This window comes from Dicentrarchus labrax, unplaced genomic scaffold, assembly GCF_905237075.1.
Source record: "Dicentrarchus labrax unplaced genomic scaffold, dlabrax2021, whole genome shotgun sequence".
NCBI classification, from domain to species: domain Eukaryota; kingdom Metazoa; phylum Chordata; class Actinopteri; family Moronidae; genus Dicentrarchus; species Dicentrarchus labrax.
The window spans coordinates 1572733-1591713 of NW_026136701.1; the positions used below are offsets into that span (position 1 = coordinate 1572733).

Consider the following 18981-nt stretch of genomic DNA (forward strand, 5'->3'; position numbering starts at 1 on the left):
AGGGATGGTTCAGGACTCACCTGATCCAGCCCTAACTATAAGCTTTATCAAAGAGGAATGTCTTAAGCCTACTCTTGAATGTGGAGAGGGTGTCTGCCTCCCGAACCACAACTGGAAGCTGGTTCCACAGGAGAGGAGCTTGGTAACTGAAGGCTCTGGCTCCTGTTCTACTTTTAGAGACTATAGGAACCACAAGTAGCCCAGCATTCAGAGAACGCAATGTTCTAGAGGGGTAATAGGGTGCTATGAGCTCTTTAAGATATGAAGGGGCCTGACCATGAAGAGCTTTATAGGTTTAAATTCTATTCTAGTAGTGGATATATAGTTTTAAAAAATGGCTAAAAATTGATTTGGAAAACATCCAGCTTGCCAAAAGTATGAGTGCAAAGTTAAATAAACCAAAACATACAGTTCAAATGTATGACAAATTAATTAAATTAACATATCTGGTTTTACAGTGGGAATGTGATAAGTAATTTTAACTCAAACAAAAATGTTGAAGTGGTTACATCAAAAAGTAACACAAAGTTTTGTATCTTCATAAAAAGATTCCTGATTAAGTAGTCACTAGTTTTTTTTAACTCACAAAATTAAGTAAGTTTTACTTAAAATGTTTTGATGTAATTAGTTTACACAAGAACACATTTGGAACCTGACTGCTGCTGTTGATGAACTTGAGTTCATCTGACAGGACTGTGTTGGTACATCTAAAAAGAGGTTGTCAACCGCTGACTTTTTGTCACTGCAATGATAATTTTTTGGAACCAATACCTCACCAACAAAATAAAACATCTTTGATCATTCATAAGGGAATAAAGACATTTTCCCACGTCAACAGTGGCAGACTTCTTTGTGTCTGCCGGTTCAGACCAAAAAGAGTCAGCAGTGTCGACTTTATGAGCAGCTGGTTTTATTGTGTAAATGAGGTAATGATGTGAGGTTACAGACAGGGGAGTGGGATGAGTGCTGACGCTCTGTCTCACACCAGTAAATGACTAGCCAGGCCAGCACTGGGGACAGGGCTTCTACTGGGTTTGTAATGCGGCTGTTAAGAAGCACTTGAGATGAGTGATAGATAGTCCCAACAGCTGTCCAGGTGTCCTTGGGACGTGCCAACGCCAATTCATTATGGCCATCCATAAAGAGGAAAAATGGCTGCTAATTTTAAAGCCATATATTTGATTTAGTGTATATTCTATAGCCAGCACTCATACACCGCTATTCTTTTTTATTTGTTCAGCTTGCTTTATAGAATATATTAATCATACACCAGCCGCCTTACAGCATTTTGATAACTGATTATTGATGAAAGATAAGCACGTAAGGATGGTTGGTTATAGAAGTGTCTTTGCTTGTGGATATGCTCCAACAGTTAACCCTCAGTAATCATGTCACCTTTCTTCACTGTGATATGATGAAGAGGGTTAGACTTTCAAAATAAAGCTTACTCAGAAATGTTTCACATTACACATCACACGATAAAACTATGGAAAACCATTTCCACCAATTTGATGAGGGAAAAAAGGTTTCTATAAGTCATTATAATGACAAACCTCTCAATATTTTGACTCAGATAAGAACATTGGTGGAAATAGGCTTCCATATTAAACAGTTTGGTTAGAGTTAGGCACGAAAACTACTTGGTTAGGTTTAGGGAAAGATTGTGGTTTGTGTTAAAAACATTTCTTCAGTTGGGCCCAGTTAGCTCAGTAGTAGAGCTGCCGTCCCATGTACCGAGGCTGAATCCTTGCTGCAGCGGCCCTTTGCTGCGTGTCATCCCCTCTCTCTCCCCCCCTGTCCTGCCCTTAGTCACCGTGAAATGTAAACTTTAAGTACACAAAAGTTTTAATGTACAGTATGGGTCCCCGGCATTTAGAAACTACCGGATGCTGACATGCAGATGTTATTGGTATTTCTGTCCGCCTGAGTATCTCTGGCACACAAATATACTGTACCTAAGAACTGCCATCACAATTTCCTTCCCCTAACAAGGAAGGCTGTATGAGAGTAAAATGCAGTTAAATAATGCTGTCAACTCAACAGAAAGGTTAGTGACTGAATTAAAAACTGCAGAATGACATCATTCACTTTACTTTACTTTAGTGCCCACACAACCAGGGTCAAATGTTTGTGTCTGGTACAGCAAGGGTGGGACTAGGACAATAATTCAAGCTGAGAATCAAACATCAGCCCAGGCCAATCTCCACATTTCACTTCTTTCACACCAGAACGTGTATAATGTTTTGTTCAAATATTCCTTTTCTGTTTATGCCATCTTTTACTTTAAGTTAAAGCTGCAGTAGGTAATTTTTATAAAAATACATGGTGTCATATTTGCTGAAACTTTCACTATACCCTTACAGTAGTACATGAGACAGATAATCTGTGAAAAAATCTGGTTCCTCTGGCTCCTCCTAGTGCTCCTAATGGTTTTGGAAGGATTCCACGGGCCTGAACGAGAACAGCCAATCAGAGCCTCTGATTGGTTGTTTTCGTATTCCCGTCACAGTTCACCTTTGAGCTTTAGACTAAAGGTGTCATCACTTCACCGTATCTCAAACATCTTTGTGAACTTTTGTAATAATTACCACATCAATTCTTGAACATGAGTTAAAGATCCTATTTACTGGAGTAGTAAACAATGTTTCCATAGCATTAGAACCTTATTGGATGGTATTAATAATCTTCCCAGTATTAGGAAGGACCTCAGGTGTTACCAGTGAAACAGAGTTATGCCTTGTAAAAAACTTTAGATTTTGATTGCAAAACGCATGAAAATATGAAATGATCTTTTTTTGGCAAGTGACCATGGTATAATCAGAATAATGCCCTCCAAGGTGTCCAAACTGCATTGGATGGTTCTGGCCTCCACGTTGTCAATCACTTGATGGATTTGGTGTGTGTGTGACTTTACTAAAAAGGTTTAAATGTACTGTGTTTATAATGTATTCTGTAATGTGATATTTGTGTTGAGCAGACCAGTCAGTGTTGAGTTTTTGACACTGATGTTGATGTGAGAGGTCACAAGGTTCAAGCTATTTGTACTGCCCTGATCCTCTGAATGGTGGCTAGAGGAAAGATTAGGAAATACAAAGAAATCTCATTAGTAAGATTTGCCACTAATTCTTGTACATATTTACCATAGAATCCTCTTTTGCCAGTCCAGTCTATGTTCCCACTAGAGGCCCGGGTGGGGGACTGTTCAGGAGATCTGAAATTCCCCTACCAGGTGATCACTTCCATCAGAACAATAGTCATGCATATGGTTTGAGCATTGCTATGAAGTATGAACCAGTCTGAAACTTCCAAATGAAAGTTAATTAAGTGAAGTTATTTTGACATACTGCTACTTTGGCCTATTACATTTGGTCAATTACTACTGATGAAGTTTGTGCTGTGACAAAGTTACAAAGGGACTGATTTAATTCCAGCTAATGCTGTTTTTTCACAATACTCTCTCATCTGAGGAGGGCAGCATGCATTTGCACTCAGACTGTATTTTAGTCAATTGAAAAGCATTTTGGAGGCTGTTTGCCAAACTATTGTTTCTCTGTGTAACTATTGCTCAGCAAAGCACAGCTTTTGTCTTGACTTTAAGTAGCTTTTCTCAAAATAGTGTAATCTTGGCTCAGCATTTGCATAACAAGAAACTATTGTGATATTGTTCAGGTTATAATATGAGCTAAAACTGAAGGCTGAAAGCAGCCCCTGACTTTAGGTTCAGGCTCTTACCTGTCTTATCACATTCACTTCACACTTGGAAGCGGAGGGTGAAGCAAGGGAGTTGCAATCTGCAACTACACACCTATGTGCTACTAAATCCTACACACTGGACCTTTAGGTGTAGGTGTCTCCATAACTGACCACTTGCATGGTTGTGTAATGATGTGTAATCATTACACATGTAAAGAAACAGTCGCAGTTTGGTTAGGGACAAAACTACTTGGTTAGGATTAGAAAAGGTTATGTTGCATTACATGGTTTTACGCTAGACACAAACAGCGGTCTCCAGGGTTAAAGTCCTGTATATGTGGACTTCACTACATCACCTGACTCTGATGGTAGGTGTATCCAGAAATTACACTAGAGGGATACCTACAGCATCATATTTTTAAGCAGAGTGTGCTACTTACAGTATGTACTTCTTTTAACCCAAACCACCATTTTTTCCTATCGTGGCGTCACCCATTGGTTTGTGGAGTACTGTTTTGAAGCCTAGAGTGAGACCATGTTGAAGTTTCTAACCATGAAGGATCACTGTATAAAGCAAATATGAACACCTTCCGTACAGACCTCTGTTCATTTTGAAAGATGAAACACGTGGTGGCAATTTGTTTAATAAAGCATACTAAGTATGATCTTGTCTTTCTGTAAGGTTTTATTCAAGTCATCCATGAATGGTCTCAACGCCACCAGTCACACACTCTCCTATGTGCACGTCCGAAAGAACCCCCGATTGGAAGAAGCAGTATGGTTTTATCCCTGTTGGAGCGTCACCCTAACACAGTTATACACTCCTGAGTTCTGGGACAGTAAACAGAAGCCAGCCTTCAACCACAGTGGTCCAGACCAATCAGCATCCTACGAGGAACTGCTGGCAGCTACGCCATAAGCTACAGGCGTGGTTTCATGCTAGGTGTTTTTGACGACATGTGTGAGAACTGACTGTGGTGAAAAGCACAATGGCAGGTTAGCGTAGATGCTGCTAGCATCAGTTATGTCAGAACTAAACTATTTCTTCACTGACAGAAGAGAAAAGAATGGTACTGAAGGCTTTTCTCCATAGAAAACAAAGACTGTATAATTAAAAATGGATGCAGTCTCTGTGACGTCACCCACAGGTTTCTGAAATGCCGGTGTGAACTCAGTGTGGTCAGCTCTGACCATCACCATCTGGCCAATCCTGATTTCACTGGCTCCTGGCTAATGCCAAAATGGGCAAAGAGGTGCCCTTGTTACTAAAAATAGTTGCCTGTGATGGCACCCACCTGTCACTCAAAGCGGCCACGCCCCTAATTATGCATAACTTTAAGCGTCTTTTCCAAAATGTTTCCAACATGTTTAACAATTAACAACAATCTGGCACAGTCAGGTTAAAATGGAAATAGGGTGAGGAGCAAATGAGGCACTACAACCTAAATTTATGTGAAATAAATTGCCTCGTAAATCCCCCAGCCGAGTTGGAAAGTGTAAATCTCGCAGCTATCTCGCGACATTTCACCGAGACACACCCCCTTTTGGTCGTAATTTCAGCCGTCCAGCTCGGGGTACCTCACAGTACACCGAGCTAAACGAGGACGAACGCACGACCCGCAAAACAAAGATGCTCTTTAAATGCTCTAACACACTTGTTTACAGTGCTGCTTTAGTCCGATCACCAGTTTATGCATTGCACGGTGTTGTTGTGCGTGCAATACAATGTAAAGTTTTGTTTTCGAGCTGGTTTGTTAAATAGGCTAATGTAGCTAACAATAACACTAGCCTGCCACTGCCCCTGGTGGCCCCTGGTGGCCCCTGGTGGCTCAAGACCTTGTTGAAATTGAAATAGGCGAAAATGGCAAAATATTATTGAAATGTAAGACTTGCAATAACGGAATTACTTGAAATGTTAGTGTTTCTGTCGAAAAACATTATTATTTCACATTGAGCTTGTTTAGATGATCCACAAGCAATAACTTTTCTTTCCGACTCGTAATGCCCAAAGACAAATGGAACGCTATAAGTGGTACGAGCCAGGCAATTACGTCACGTTCTCGCATCAGAGCAACTCGGGCAGGGGATTTATGAGACAAATGGATAGCACCATATAATCACTATCAGTCCACAATTACATCCTGTAGCCAGTGTGTCCAGTCTCATAAGACTCCTGAAACCACAATTCCCAAATAGAGAAAATTCCAGGCAGTCTGAATAGTGTTTTGAAACTCCTTCATCCACAACGAAGGGCAGAATTCCACACTGTCCCTAACCCTTATTAGCAGGTCAGAAATGTTAAGCAGTTTTCTTGTTGTTTTCCCCCATTGTACAGCAGGTCATTCTAATCCCAGCAGGTTTAACTTACACTTTAAGTAAATAAAGAGTGGCTGCAGGTCATGGAAGAGTCCAAAATGTCTTAAAGGAACAGGCTGTCATTTGTGGAAAACTGGTAGTTTTCTGTCCTATTATGAGTCAGTATTCTTCTATTAGGCCAAAAATTAATCAGAACGTGCAAATTAACTGTATCTTGCGCAAATGCAATAGTATTTTTTAATTAAATTTAAAAAACACAGTATAACATCTCACAGTCTTGTTGTTTAAAACGCAGAATTAATAACTTCCAACTTCACAATCTCACAATACTTTTCATCATTGTGTGTGTGCGTGAGTGCGTGTGTGTGTGTAGGAGAAAGAAAGGAGACAGAGAATAGGGTGAAATAGTAATGCCACTTCCTTATCTATTTTCATCCATCGCCACGTTTGTGGTCAGATCAAACTGTCTGTTACCGTGGCAACAGCTGGGAGAAGACACAAAGGTGAAAAGAGAGGAGGGAGATGAGGAGATGAAAAGAAAAAAAGGGAATGAAAGAAGAGAATAGGAAACAGGAGGAGAAGCGAGGAGAGAATTCTGACTTTATTGTCAGAACTTTTTTTTTGTACTCTAAACTCAAACCTCAAATACATTTTCTACATGTCGGTCTCTGAGGACTGAGGCAGCTCGGCCAGAGCCCGCTCCTAAAACCAAGCCAGTTTAAATCACACTATTACAAGACAAATATTCAATCTTGCAACTTGCCCTTCTACACACTCACACATGCACACACACACAAATACACAATAGAGTACACACTAATTCTCTTTGGTTTCTCTCTTTCTTCTCCACCTCATTTATTGATCAATCTTAATTTAGAGCAGGGGTCTTAAACTCAAATTGTCTTGGGGCCACTGCTGGTATTGTCATCTCATAGGGGGGCCACTTCAACATTGCCGTACTACAAGAAAGCGCAATGTTCTGAAAATATTTCCATTACCAACATCATACTTACAAACAGCAGTTTCTATACATTTTTATTTCATCTTAGTAACAAATAAAGCCCCAAAAAACCTGCTCTTTTCTTATCAATCCTTTTATACACATTTGCTATTATTTTGCACAAAACAAAATACATTTTTTTAAGTAGAATTTAATTTAATTTTATTTTATTTTATCTTAAGATACATTAAAATAGACTTTATTGATGCCACAAAGTTCACTTGCTACAGCTATAATTAAATGCTTTTTATTCATTAATCAACCATTATCACATAGTGTCTTGTATAGAATACAAATAGGCCATAATTACCATATTACTGATTATATGAATCAAAAAAAGAAGATATTGGCCATAACTTTTAGAAAATAATTTTTGTTTTCCCTAATAGCTACAAAACAACAGGGGGGACATAATGCTCAGTTAGAGCTATTGGCTAGTGTCCCTACAAGTCCCTTCCTGGGTGGTACTAGCTCAGTCTGAGACTTGGCTTGGGAACCAGAGGGTCACAAGGTCAAGTGCAACAGAGACCTCAGTGTGGAGTGTGGACTGGTAGCTGAAGAGGTGCCAGTTTCCCCTCCTGGGCACTGCTAAGGTGTGCTTGAGCAAGGCACTGAACCTCTAACTGCTCTCAAGGTGCCACTACTTGGCAACCCATCTCTCCCCAAGAGTTTCTCCATTGGGGATTAATAAAGTTATTCTTTTTTGCTTTTTTTACAGGAAACACATAAATATGTGGAAGCAACATTGTGCGAACAACATCCTAATAGCTTTAGTTATCATTATTAATTTGTATATAGCTCATAATATGTGTTAAATATCAGCTGGGGCTTGGCAAAATCACTTAGAATTGTATCTCAGTGATTGATCTAATATGAAGGCCCTAAGCAAACACAGAAGCACAAAACTATTACTGCCATCATACTATAGATCCACTTGACACCAGTTCATTTGTTGGGCATATTCAAGCTGCTTGGCTGCTATTCATCTTGATATCATCCATCAATGACAAACACTGACTCAACACTCCACCTGAGTGCAACTACACCGAAAACACTGTACTGAGAGGGACATCAGAGCCAGGGATGGATCCATCATGATCCACAATAAGAATCACATTTGATACATTTATATAATAGAGAACTTAGAGCTTAGCTTCTCAGAATCTCTAAATGAACTCTGTCATATGTGTTTTTTACATATCAGTACAGAATGAGGGTCCCAACTGAGAGTGCTCACCAGCTGGATTCCCCACTTAAGACTCTTAACATAGTTTGAGGATCAGGATTATAACAAATGCTAATTCTAATTCCAACATTTTAACAGTTCATGCCTGCAGCCTCTGTGTTTGTTGTTAATTAATGTAGGGCCCAGTTTAATACAGCAACATACACAACAGAGAGAGACAAACCAGTGATACTGTAGCTCACTTATCAGGGCCTCATAGGTTGAGACATTTAATCACAAAATGTAAACACCAGATACTGCTGCTTGGACCTCTGCTTCAAAACAGTAGTTGTATGTGCGTCAAACAAATAACAAATATGCAACGTCCAGTTAGAGTTTCAAAATAAAGCTGGCACAGTTAACATTGGTAAACAATCGTACTTTGGTTAAGTTCAGGCACAAAAAACGACTGGGTAGTATTAGGAAAAGATCGTAAAGTACTTTACATACTTAACGTAACTTAACTTACGTACGTAAATGTGGAATTTAGTTGCATCTCGTTGTGTGGTTGAAAATTGCAACTGCCGCCAAGCCTGAAGGAGAAAATAAGTTGCCCGTGAAATGCCCCAGAATTGCAAGTGCCAGCATCTAGAGCCAGTATTTGGCTTGTCCGTTTTGGGCTACTGTAGAAACATGGCAGTTCAATATGACAGACTCTTTAGAACAGAACCCTGTAGATAAAACCGGCTCATTCTAAGGTTACAAAAAAACAATTATTCCTATTTTATGGTGATTATACACTGATCAGCCACAACATCATGAGCACTGACGGGTGAAGTGAATAACACTGAGTATCTGGTTATCATGGCTCCTGTCAGTGGGTGGGATATATCAGGCAGCAAGTGAAAATTTTTTCCTCAAAGTTGTAGAAGCAGGAAAAATGGGCAGCGTGACGATTTGTTATTTTTCCTGCTCTCTTAATTTACTTTATCTACACTGTTATGCATTAACAAAAAAAGTTGACACTAACTTAGTTTTGTGAGTTAAAGAAACATTCCTGAAAAGTACTTTGTTTTCACAGTACAAATAAAAATTACAAAATTAAGTCAGTGTCATTTCAAATTAGTAAGCTATTTGATTGAGAATGTTTTTTTAACTTACAAAATGTAGTTGGTTTTGCTTAATAATAATATTTTTTGATGTAATCACTTTCAATAATTTCTTGAGTTAAACTTGAGTTGAACTTATCTGGTTTTACAGTAGCTTTTATTAAACACTAACTGTTATACCAGTAAAATCAATTTTATTACTGCTGTATAATTGACTCGTGTTACACTACTTTAAAGTAAAAATACAAATATTCAGCATGCCCGCAGCACTGTTTGATTCTTGGAAGTGTCTAGGATACATAAATAATACAAAATACAAATACTTTTTTTTTGGAGACCTTGTGTATAATATGTGCTCAAAGTTTTCTGCATGGGGGTGGGACATGTTTGGGGGACCAGTGAAGGGCTAGTTACTAAAACAATGTAATTTATTATTCATTATTCTTTTTTAAAAGTAATATTATTACTTTACTTATTACTCTATGCCAATTACTTTTCTGATACTCTCCACAAAATCTTTGCTTACATTCAGCTGGAAATATACCATTACTTTACATTTTGACAAACAAAACTGGATTTTAATCATCGTTCCTGAAGTAGCAGAAAAGTAATATAACTAGTAGTGTAACTAATCACTGTTGGCATGAAGTACTAAGTAAAGTAATTATATTATTTTTGAAAAGAGTAATGAGTAATACTTTATTATTATTATTATTATTATTATTATTATTATTATTATTATGTATCTATTTATTTTTATTAACTAGGCCAACACGGCTCAGGACCTCAGTATTTCCTGGCCACAGCCACAGATATATATGTGCCAACCTAATTCCTCCATCACTGTCATCAGTAGAGAAAAAGGGGTGGTGGTGGGGGGTGGGGGGAGAGAGAGAGAGAGAGAGAGAGAGAGAGAGAGAGAGAAACCTACAATAGTTATGGTACCTGCAGTGCTCCAGTGGTAGTGTGAAGAATACTTAAAGAAACGATCCGAGGCACCGTCGCCTCCTCCGGCATCCTGCAGGTGAAGCAGAGATGGTGATGAGAGTGATGCTGTCGGTGTCCCTCTGCTGCCTGCTGCTGGCGTCCTTCGGCTCGGGCTGTGGACCGGGCAGGGGATACGGGATACGGAGGCACCCCAAGAAGCTGACACCGCTGGCTCTCAAACAGTTCATCCCCAACGTGGCGGAGAAGACCCTGGGAGCCAGCGGCAAGTACGAGGGCAAGATCACCCGCAACTCGGAGAGGTTCAAGGACCTGACTCCCAACTACAACCCCGATATTATTTTTAAGGATGAGGAGAACACCAACGCAGACCGGCTCATGACGCAGGTAGGAAGCAATATTTTAGCCTGTGTCGTTTTGTTGGGAATGATTTAGTGGTAATAATGTGGAACTGGTGAATGGCAGTCGGATGTGAAGCGGCACAAGAGCGCATTGGTCTCTGTCCGATGATGTGTGTACATCTTCCGTTGGCTCCAGCCGACACCGGTAAAATATCTTGTCATTAAGTGGCCCAGTGTGCTACTCTTTACCGTTATGTAACTATCAGTGAATTGTGAGTATGTCAGAGGACACAGTCTAGTAACTTTTCAATTCCCTCTCATTTGCGCACAGTCTGGCTCGTTTGTATGCAGCGCGCTCAGAGCGCATATGAGAAGAATGTAGTTTTTGTTTGTCCGTTTTGTAAGGTTAAAGTGTTATCATCCCTAACTTTTCACGTAGCTCTGGTTTCCTCCCACATTCCAAACGGGACTGGATCTAGATAGGTTACCCAGTTAGGCGTCAAATGCTGTCAAATTCAAGACATTCATTTAGATTATTTCTGTCTTTAGTGTTAAAAAGCAGACATTAACTGATATAATTTAATGATCTTTTATTTTAGACTCAGTGATAGGTTTAAATTTAATTTAAAAAAGACATGTATTTGGGAAAATGTCTGAAGATTTGGAGAAAAAAAAAACAATATATTGATTTTTAATACCACCTTTAGATATTTCTAACTAATGTGCTACAATAATGTTTTTGAGTTCAAATATCTTAATTTGGGGCCTTTTTCAAGCGAAATGAAAAAAATAGGGGTAAAAAGAAATTGTATATTTAAATATGCTAATTAGACATGATCTAATTTAAAATGCATTATGTTGGATATATTTCCAGAACAGAAATGCTACTGAAGTAGAGATTTCTGACTTGAGAAAGGCCCACAGAGAGCACAGACTGTCACCAAGGCCAATAGTACAGTTTTCTATGATGTGCAAATCTTCAAACCATTCACATTAATTACAACAAGTTTGGAAAATCCCAAATTCCCGATTAATCCAGAAAACAATATGTTATATGTTTTGGTCATGGCACACCCACTGACTGAGTATATATAGTGGACAGAGCTTCTGAGTCTGTGAAGTAATGCCAACATGGAAGTGTCTTAAACCTACATTCTTTCTAATGACCAGCAGGGGGCAGCTCTATGGGCTGCAAAAAATAATTCCAGTGCAGTCTTATGAAGAAATGACCTGACTTCCTCACTTGATTTATTAGCTTGGTAAACAGTTTCCTAATGAGTGTAGGGTCTCAATCTCTAATTTAAAGTCTTCTTCCATACAGCATGATGTTCATTTAGTAAATGATGGTCCCATTTAGAGTAAAACAGACCATAAAGCAAGTTGACAGGTCATTCTCAGTAAGTCCGTCCAACTCAACACACCAAACTCAGATCAAACTGTTAAACTAGGCAGTGCTTATCAAGTATGAATCAAGAGTCTGTTACTGCATTGGATTTCTCTCCTCAAATCTTTTCACATATTTTAGTTTTTTAACAAGAACTGCCACCATGTTCCAATAAAAATCAGGCCGGTAGTTTTTTCGTAGTTTGCAGACAAACTCACAAACAGCACTGGAAATATGACCTCTAACATTACCTCCACCAAGGTAATGATATCAAGACAAATAAAACAAATAATGTTATTCCAAATTATGAAAATTAGACCAAATTTGTAGTCAATGTGTTTAACAAGTTTGGAAGTAAGTAATTTATACTGCGGACCAAGTACTAATTGATCACAGTTTTTCCACAGTAATTTCCAGTTTAGAAAACTAACATACCAGTTAATGTTGATGATCTGAATATGATGTCTCTCCTTTTTCAGAGGTGTAAGGACAAACTGAACTCTTTGGCTATTTCAGTCATGAATCAGTGGCCTGGGGTTAAACTCCGGGTCACAGAGGGTTGGGACGAGGACGGCCATCATTCTGAGGAGTCTCTGCACTATGAGGGCCGTGCAGTGGACATCACTACCTCAGACCGGGACAAGAGCAAGTACGGCATGCTGTCCAGGCTGGCTGTGGAGGCGGGCTTTGACTGGGTCTACTATGAGTCCAAAGCCCACATCCACTGCTCTGTGAAAGCAGGTGGGTGGACTATATCTTCATGTCATTACATTAAACTCAGAGGGCAGTTTTCAGGGCCATTTTGTATGTGTATATGCAATATGTTCTCACTCCCAACTCGTCAAATACTGCTGCTTGGTCAGTGGCTCTCCACTTTAAATATGACACTGTAAGTGCCCCTCTTTGGACCAATTTTTTGTTCACAGATGCCGCTGGTCACCTTCCATGGAGGCCACCATGTAGAATCACCTTGTTTCTACAGAAAAAAGTGGCTCAGAGGTAGAGCAGGATGTCCACTAACCAACTAAGCATATCGAAGTATCCTTGAGCAAGATACTGAACCCCAATTGCTCCAGATGGTGCGTCATCGGTGTGTGAATGTGAATGAATGAGTTAGTTTCTGTTTGACAGACCATCACTGTGTGAATGTGTGGAAAAGTGCTTTGAGTGGTCAAAAGACTAGAAAGGCGCTATACAGTTACAGTCCATTTACCGTGCAGGAATCTGTGGTCAGGCTAACAAGAATAAAAATGCAACATCTGCAACTTCCAGTCAAATTACCAATAATAAATATGCAAAGTCTGGTTAGACTTTTGGAATAAAGCTTTGTGAAACAGCTGCAGTGTGGTTAGGTTTAGGTACAAAAACTACTTGGTTAGGATTAGAAAAAGTTTGTACCTGACTTAACTTACGTGTGTTATGTCAGGTAAGCTATGTCAGGTTGGACATAAACAGCGGTCTCCTGTGTTAGTTTGAGCCATCCATCCACCACACCACCTCCATATGCGGATTTTATCTTTCTTAATACTACGTTACCTCTTTTCTACGGTGGGCATCCAGAGATGACGCAAGAGGGATGACCGACCAAATGCCATTATTTGACAAGTTGGGAGTGACACCGGTTGGGGTATAAAAAACATAACACTGAATCAAACATACACATACAAGGCAAAATTTCACTCCGCAGAAATTGTTTATTTTATGTGCTCTTTGGTCAGTTTACTTCTGTTTTTGTCCATGATAAGACATCGTCACACATGGCAACAGCTACATAGCAACACAACAAAAATGTTGGATCACCTTATTCGAATACAACAACTGGTGCTATTTGATAAAGCCCACAAAATCCAGAGTACTTGTTGGATCCTAAAATAGCATCTGAAACGCCCTCCTTCCATACCTTATTTACATCAGAGCAAGCTGTACCTAACAATTTTGTTAATTTCCAAAACCGACATTCAACCCATTCATAGTTCTTACTAATTAAACTCCAACATGTAATACCTTTATGGGTCTCACAGAAAACTCTGTGGCAGCTAAGTCTGGAGGGTGCTTCCCTGGTTTGTCCATGGTGATCCTGGCAGATGGAAGGACTAAACCACTGAAGGAGCTCCAGGTGGGGGACAAGGTGCTAGCCGCTGACCAACAAGGAAATCTTGTTTCCAGTGATTTTCTCATGTTCATGGACCAGGAACGACAGATTACGAGAAAGTTCCATGTCCTGGAGACCAGCAAGCCACGCCACAGACTGACACTGACTCCAGCTCACCTTGTCTTTGTTATAAACAACAATGACACCAACAGCAGTGACATTAGGGCTGTGTTCGCCAGTGATGTGAAACCAGGTCAGCGGCTTCTTGCTGTTGGGAATGACCAGTCGGACCTCCTCATCCCTGCAAGAGTCACAAGAACTTATGTGGAGCATTTTGAAGGGTCTTATGCACCTGTAACATCTCATGGAACCATCATAGTTGACCATGTTTTGGCATCCTGCTATGCAGTGGTTGAGGATCATGACCTTGCACATTTGGTTTTTGCACCGGTACGACAGTGGCACTCATTCTTATCACTAGTTGGGATGGTGAAACAACTCACCAGTGTGCACCAAGCGGATGGTGTCCACTGGTATCCAGAGCTCCTCTACCATGTGGGAGGTTGGCTTCTGGACAGCAGCTCTTTTCACCCACGAAGCTGAGATATACTGTATGCTTTAATAGACTGTACATTGCTGGAGCAAAACAATCAAGTTTTTCACCCAACCCTTTCCCAAGGCTAAGTATTAAAATATTTATTTTTGTGTGCCCCTGCAAAGCACGTAGAACCTAACATGACTGCGTCAGATGGTTTGTTGCACAGAACCCCAAATTGCTCCCAATGGTGTGTCATCAGTGTGTGTATGAATTAGTTAGTTTCTATTCGATGGGCTTTGCAATCACTGTGTGAATGTCTGTGAAAGGGCGAATGTGAGGACGAATGTGGCACATAGTGTAAAAGCACTTTGAGTGGTCGGAAGACTAGAAATTTAACATTCTATGAAGACCTTTTCATATTTTTCGGGAGTTTGCAGCCACTATAGTGGTGATTGTAGTAGAACACCAACATGTTTGGAATGGGAGGTTGAGGCGAGGGTGTTGTAATCAGCAACTACACCACTGAATGCTACTAAATCCTACACACTTGACGTTGATGTTTTTGTTGTCATGCTGTCAGATGAGAAAATCAATATTAATCATCTCTCTGCGGGCATGTTCAAAGAAATGTGCAGAATCCAAGGTCTTGCCCTAGCTTAGCAGATAGACTTAAAGCAATGAGAAGGGCTAGGCTACCCCCATCACAAGTTAAATCATATGCCTTCCAATAACTGCAAAGTTGTGTTTTAAATACAATATTTATTTCTAAATAAATAATGTGGTTCCGGGGGTAGTTAGCTCACTTATCGCATAAGGGTACTAATTGTAGCTCTTCTGGCAGTAAGCTGTACTAGTTCTTGGGCAACATCAGCTGCGTGCAATTGCATATTGCATTTTAGTGGCCATATCCTAATAGTAGGGTGGCCATCCCAGTTCGTACTAAACTGTTGTAAGTCTAGACTCACTCTGATGAGTGATTTTGATCCCATCTGGAATGAAATGCATGTTGTTTTTCTCACCCAAACCCAGTAACAGTGGACTTGCTGGTCATCACATTTATCCCATCCTGTATCTAGCTGTGGTCCCCATTAGTGTGATTAGTGAGCAGTCTAAAGTTCTGAGTGACAATATTCATCTAGGTTTTTACTAATGCAATAGATGGCAACTCTAACATTTTGGGAACCCATATGAGGAAGGGAAAAAAAGAAAATGCATTATACAGCAACCATATCAAATGGGCTGTTGTAATGTAAGATACTGGGGATTGTAGTAGATTACAAACATATATGTATATACATTCTTGATCCATTAAAAATGGACTTAAATTTCCCCTTAGTTATAAGCTCTAAAAATGTCAATTCCTTCTATACATTATTCCAGGAAGAGGGGGCTGCATATTTAAAAGCATTTTTGTCAAGTTCTAGTCTAACTCTGGGCACCACATCTGTAGGGTATTGTGAGAATGTAGGCCATATTGATCCAACTTCTTTAGACAATGGTCTGGTGCATTCAATGGAGAAGATCACCGTAATCCAATAAAGGTTGCATAAAGCATTCTTGCCTGGAGGGATTTATACCTGAAAAATAAACCCAATTTAAGTTAAGTTCAGCTTGGTAAAAAGGTTTTCACTGTGTGATTTGAATGAAAGGTTCTGATAAATAAAAATACGTAATGTCTTATCTATTGCATAATCACATCCTGTATTTTGGCTGCATCTATTAGTTACATAGAAATATGTCAAAAAGTTACTACCCTTTGGAATATTATTACCATAGAAAAGGGGTTGGAAACAGTTTTGAAGTTACAGAAAGGCATGCTAGCAATTTCCCCCTGCTTCCAGTATTTGTGCTAAGCTAGGCTAAACACGTCCTGGACCTATCTCTGCTCTCTTGGAGTCTTCCTTTAACATAAGTATGTTGCTCTAACAATTTCTGGGTAAATTCAGTGAGTGACACAGACTTACCCTAACTTGTTATTTGGAGTCCCCATGTATTTGTCTGTATGATGTATGATATCTCTGGATTGGAACAGGACAAAGTGTTTTCATTTTTGTTGTCAAAGTCACTGGAACCCTTAACACTGAAATCCCCCTAAGCCTTTAAAAATGAATATATATAAATATACAGACACTGTATGTGTGTGTGTGTGTGTGTGTGTGTGTGTGTGTGTGTGAAAGAGAGATGGTTATAAATTATATTTATTTATTATTTTTTTGTAGTACTGATTGAATGGTTGTTAATGGTCTATGTGAAAATGTTAATTTAGCCAATGCTGGGTGATTCATGTATTTAGGTCTCGTGAATGAATGCAAAGTTAATTTGATTGTTATAACCAACTGTTAAGGCCAATTATATTTTCATGGATGGATATAAAGTATGACGTTAATAAATTATATTTTTTATACACTGGATGTTGACCTTAAATTACGCAGCGGCCTGCGGAAACATTTGGCAATGATTGCTTCATCTGGGTATGGCCTCGCAGGCAGACAGCCCACAGCTCAATCTCCCTAAATGTATTATATATAACCGACTCGAGGCCTATTAAACATGGATATATCATCAACATATTTAATGCACTGTAGGATTACATAGATAAATGCAATGTTGGTCACATTTGAGCAGATTTTGGACTGTAAGGTATGAGAAGTGCCTGCTCAGGAGCATTATGCAGATTAGTTATGCAAACATTCCTCAAAGGTAAGAAATTATCTCATTGTTTGAGCCATGCATCACTGGTTTTTAAGAGCTGAGGTTAGCTATACTTGAAGTGAAATTGCAAAATTTAAGTCTGAAGAAAAGGAGAGAGACAGGCAGATATGGTATATTTTTCAAGTGGAAAGCATTTTGTAAGTTATTGCAAGTTAGGAGTGCCATAAACATTAATAAATCTGTAAAAAAAAATAAGAAGAATATTAATGGCAATATAAAAGAATAGTGATAAACATTTTCATATGTCTTCACATTTTTTAAAATTAATTTTTGTATATATTAATTTAAATATTTTGCATATCATTTGTTTTCTTTTATGTAATTTATTTTTACCCCTTAATTTTCCTTCTTAATTTACACAGCTGATTGGTGTATGTATTTTATGGCTGCCCAAATATTTTTTTTTTCTGTGTATAATATTTTTATTATATATATATATATATATATATATATATATCATATTTAATTTATATGAATTGAATTATTTGAATACATACACCGATCATTACAACCTGGTGTCATGCAGCCCCATACCAACAAACTGCGATGCACTGCAAGAGCTGCAGTTTTGGAGATGCTCTGACCCAGTTGTCCAGCCATCACAATGTGGCCCTTGTCAAAGTCGCTCAAATCCTCACGCTGCCCATTTTTTTGAGGACAAAATAGGCCCGTTCGAGATGAGCCAGGCTTGTGCAGAATCGACCACCTGCTATCAGTGCAGGCTGGTGGATTTTTGTCCGACTTGATGCCGACTTGCTCTGACGTAATGCACATGTGGGCAACGATAACCTTGTGAGATCAGCAGCCGCAGAGTTCTCCACCGACTGCAGAACCCAGTGCATGATGGGAAATGCCTGCTGTCGCCTGATCAAGGAGCTGATTGGCTCTTAGTTTTGACAACAAACGCCACGTTTTCTTAATCTTCTGTGTGATTTTAATATGTAACTCTAGATTGTAGCTGTTTCATGTTGTGCACTATAGGTTTAATCTGTTAACAAACAGATCTTGAGTGGTTGAAAATAATAATAATAAAGTTTATTTTACATATCTGAACATGGTCTGCAGACTACAGGTAGTTTAAAGATGATCTAACAGGATGCAAACATTTCTGTGACTTTCTGTACACCTCCTGCAGTTGCTGCCTGATACACTCACACACACAACAGGCCTAATGTTCACTTTCTCCCTGATATATGCCACCCACTGACAGGTGCCATGATAACCAGATAATCATAATGTTACGGCTGATCGGTGTATTAAAACATTAAAATTACAAGATATGTCACCAGACATTAAGGAAACATGTTAAAGTAAGTACTGTCTTCTCTGACAATAATGTTACAGGCTGTATATTCTCATTTTAAAATGACATTCCGGTGTAGAGTTTCTGTGTATGTGTTGGCCTGTGTAATTGCTTCAGGTTGGACACAGCGGGTTGCCAGGTATGGACCTTATTTCCGTGCGAACACAGCGAGCTGCAGCCATGGCAGCAATCAGTGGATCAGCAGAGATAATGCTGGAGTCTGTCCGACCTAAACAGCCTCTGCATCTGTCTACAGAGCTCCATGACAGAGACGTGCTAATACACGGGTAAATGTTGAGATACAGTTGAAAGATGGAGACAGATTCAAGCATATAAACTATAAATTAAAGTATATACACTATGCATTGTTCAAGTAGGACATG

General features: G+C 39.3%; 1 protein-coding gene and 1 long non-coding RNA gene across 2 annotated transcripts in view; both read left to right on the forward strand.

Moving 5' to 3' along the window:
- The window catches only part of LOC127370339 (uncharacterized), a 140094-nt gene that overhangs the window by 35234 nt on the left and 85879 nt on the right, over positions 1-18981 (forward strand). The window lies entirely within an intron of this gene.
- LOC127369993 (tiggy-winkle hedgehog protein-like) lies at positions 10261-14716 on the forward strand. The gene is made up of 3 exons (XM_051411626.1): positions 10261-10615; positions 12433-12694; positions 13975-14716. The coding sequence occupies exons 1-3, from the start codon at positions 10319-10321 to the stop codon at positions 14646-14648; spliced, it is 1233 nt and encodes a 410-aa protein (XP_051267586.1). The 5' UTR covers positions 10261-10318; the 3' UTR covers positions 14649-14716.

What these genes read in the sequence shown, in the direction of transcription:
- LOC127369993 (XM_051411626.1), top strand. Translation starts at nt 10,319, where the DNA reads ATGGTGATGAGAGTGATGCTGTCGGTGTCCCTCTGCTGCCTGCTGCTG. An exon ending in CAGACCGGCTCATGACGCAG is followed by an intron (nt 10,616 to 12,432) that starts GTAGGAAGCAAT and finishes CTCCTTTTTCAG; the next exon opens with AGGTGTAAGGACAAACTGAA. An exon ending in CCACTGCTCTGTGAAAGCAG is followed by an intron (nt 12,695 to 13,974) that starts GTGGGTGGACTA and finishes TGGGTCTCACAG; the next exon opens with AAAACTCTGTGGCAGCTAAG.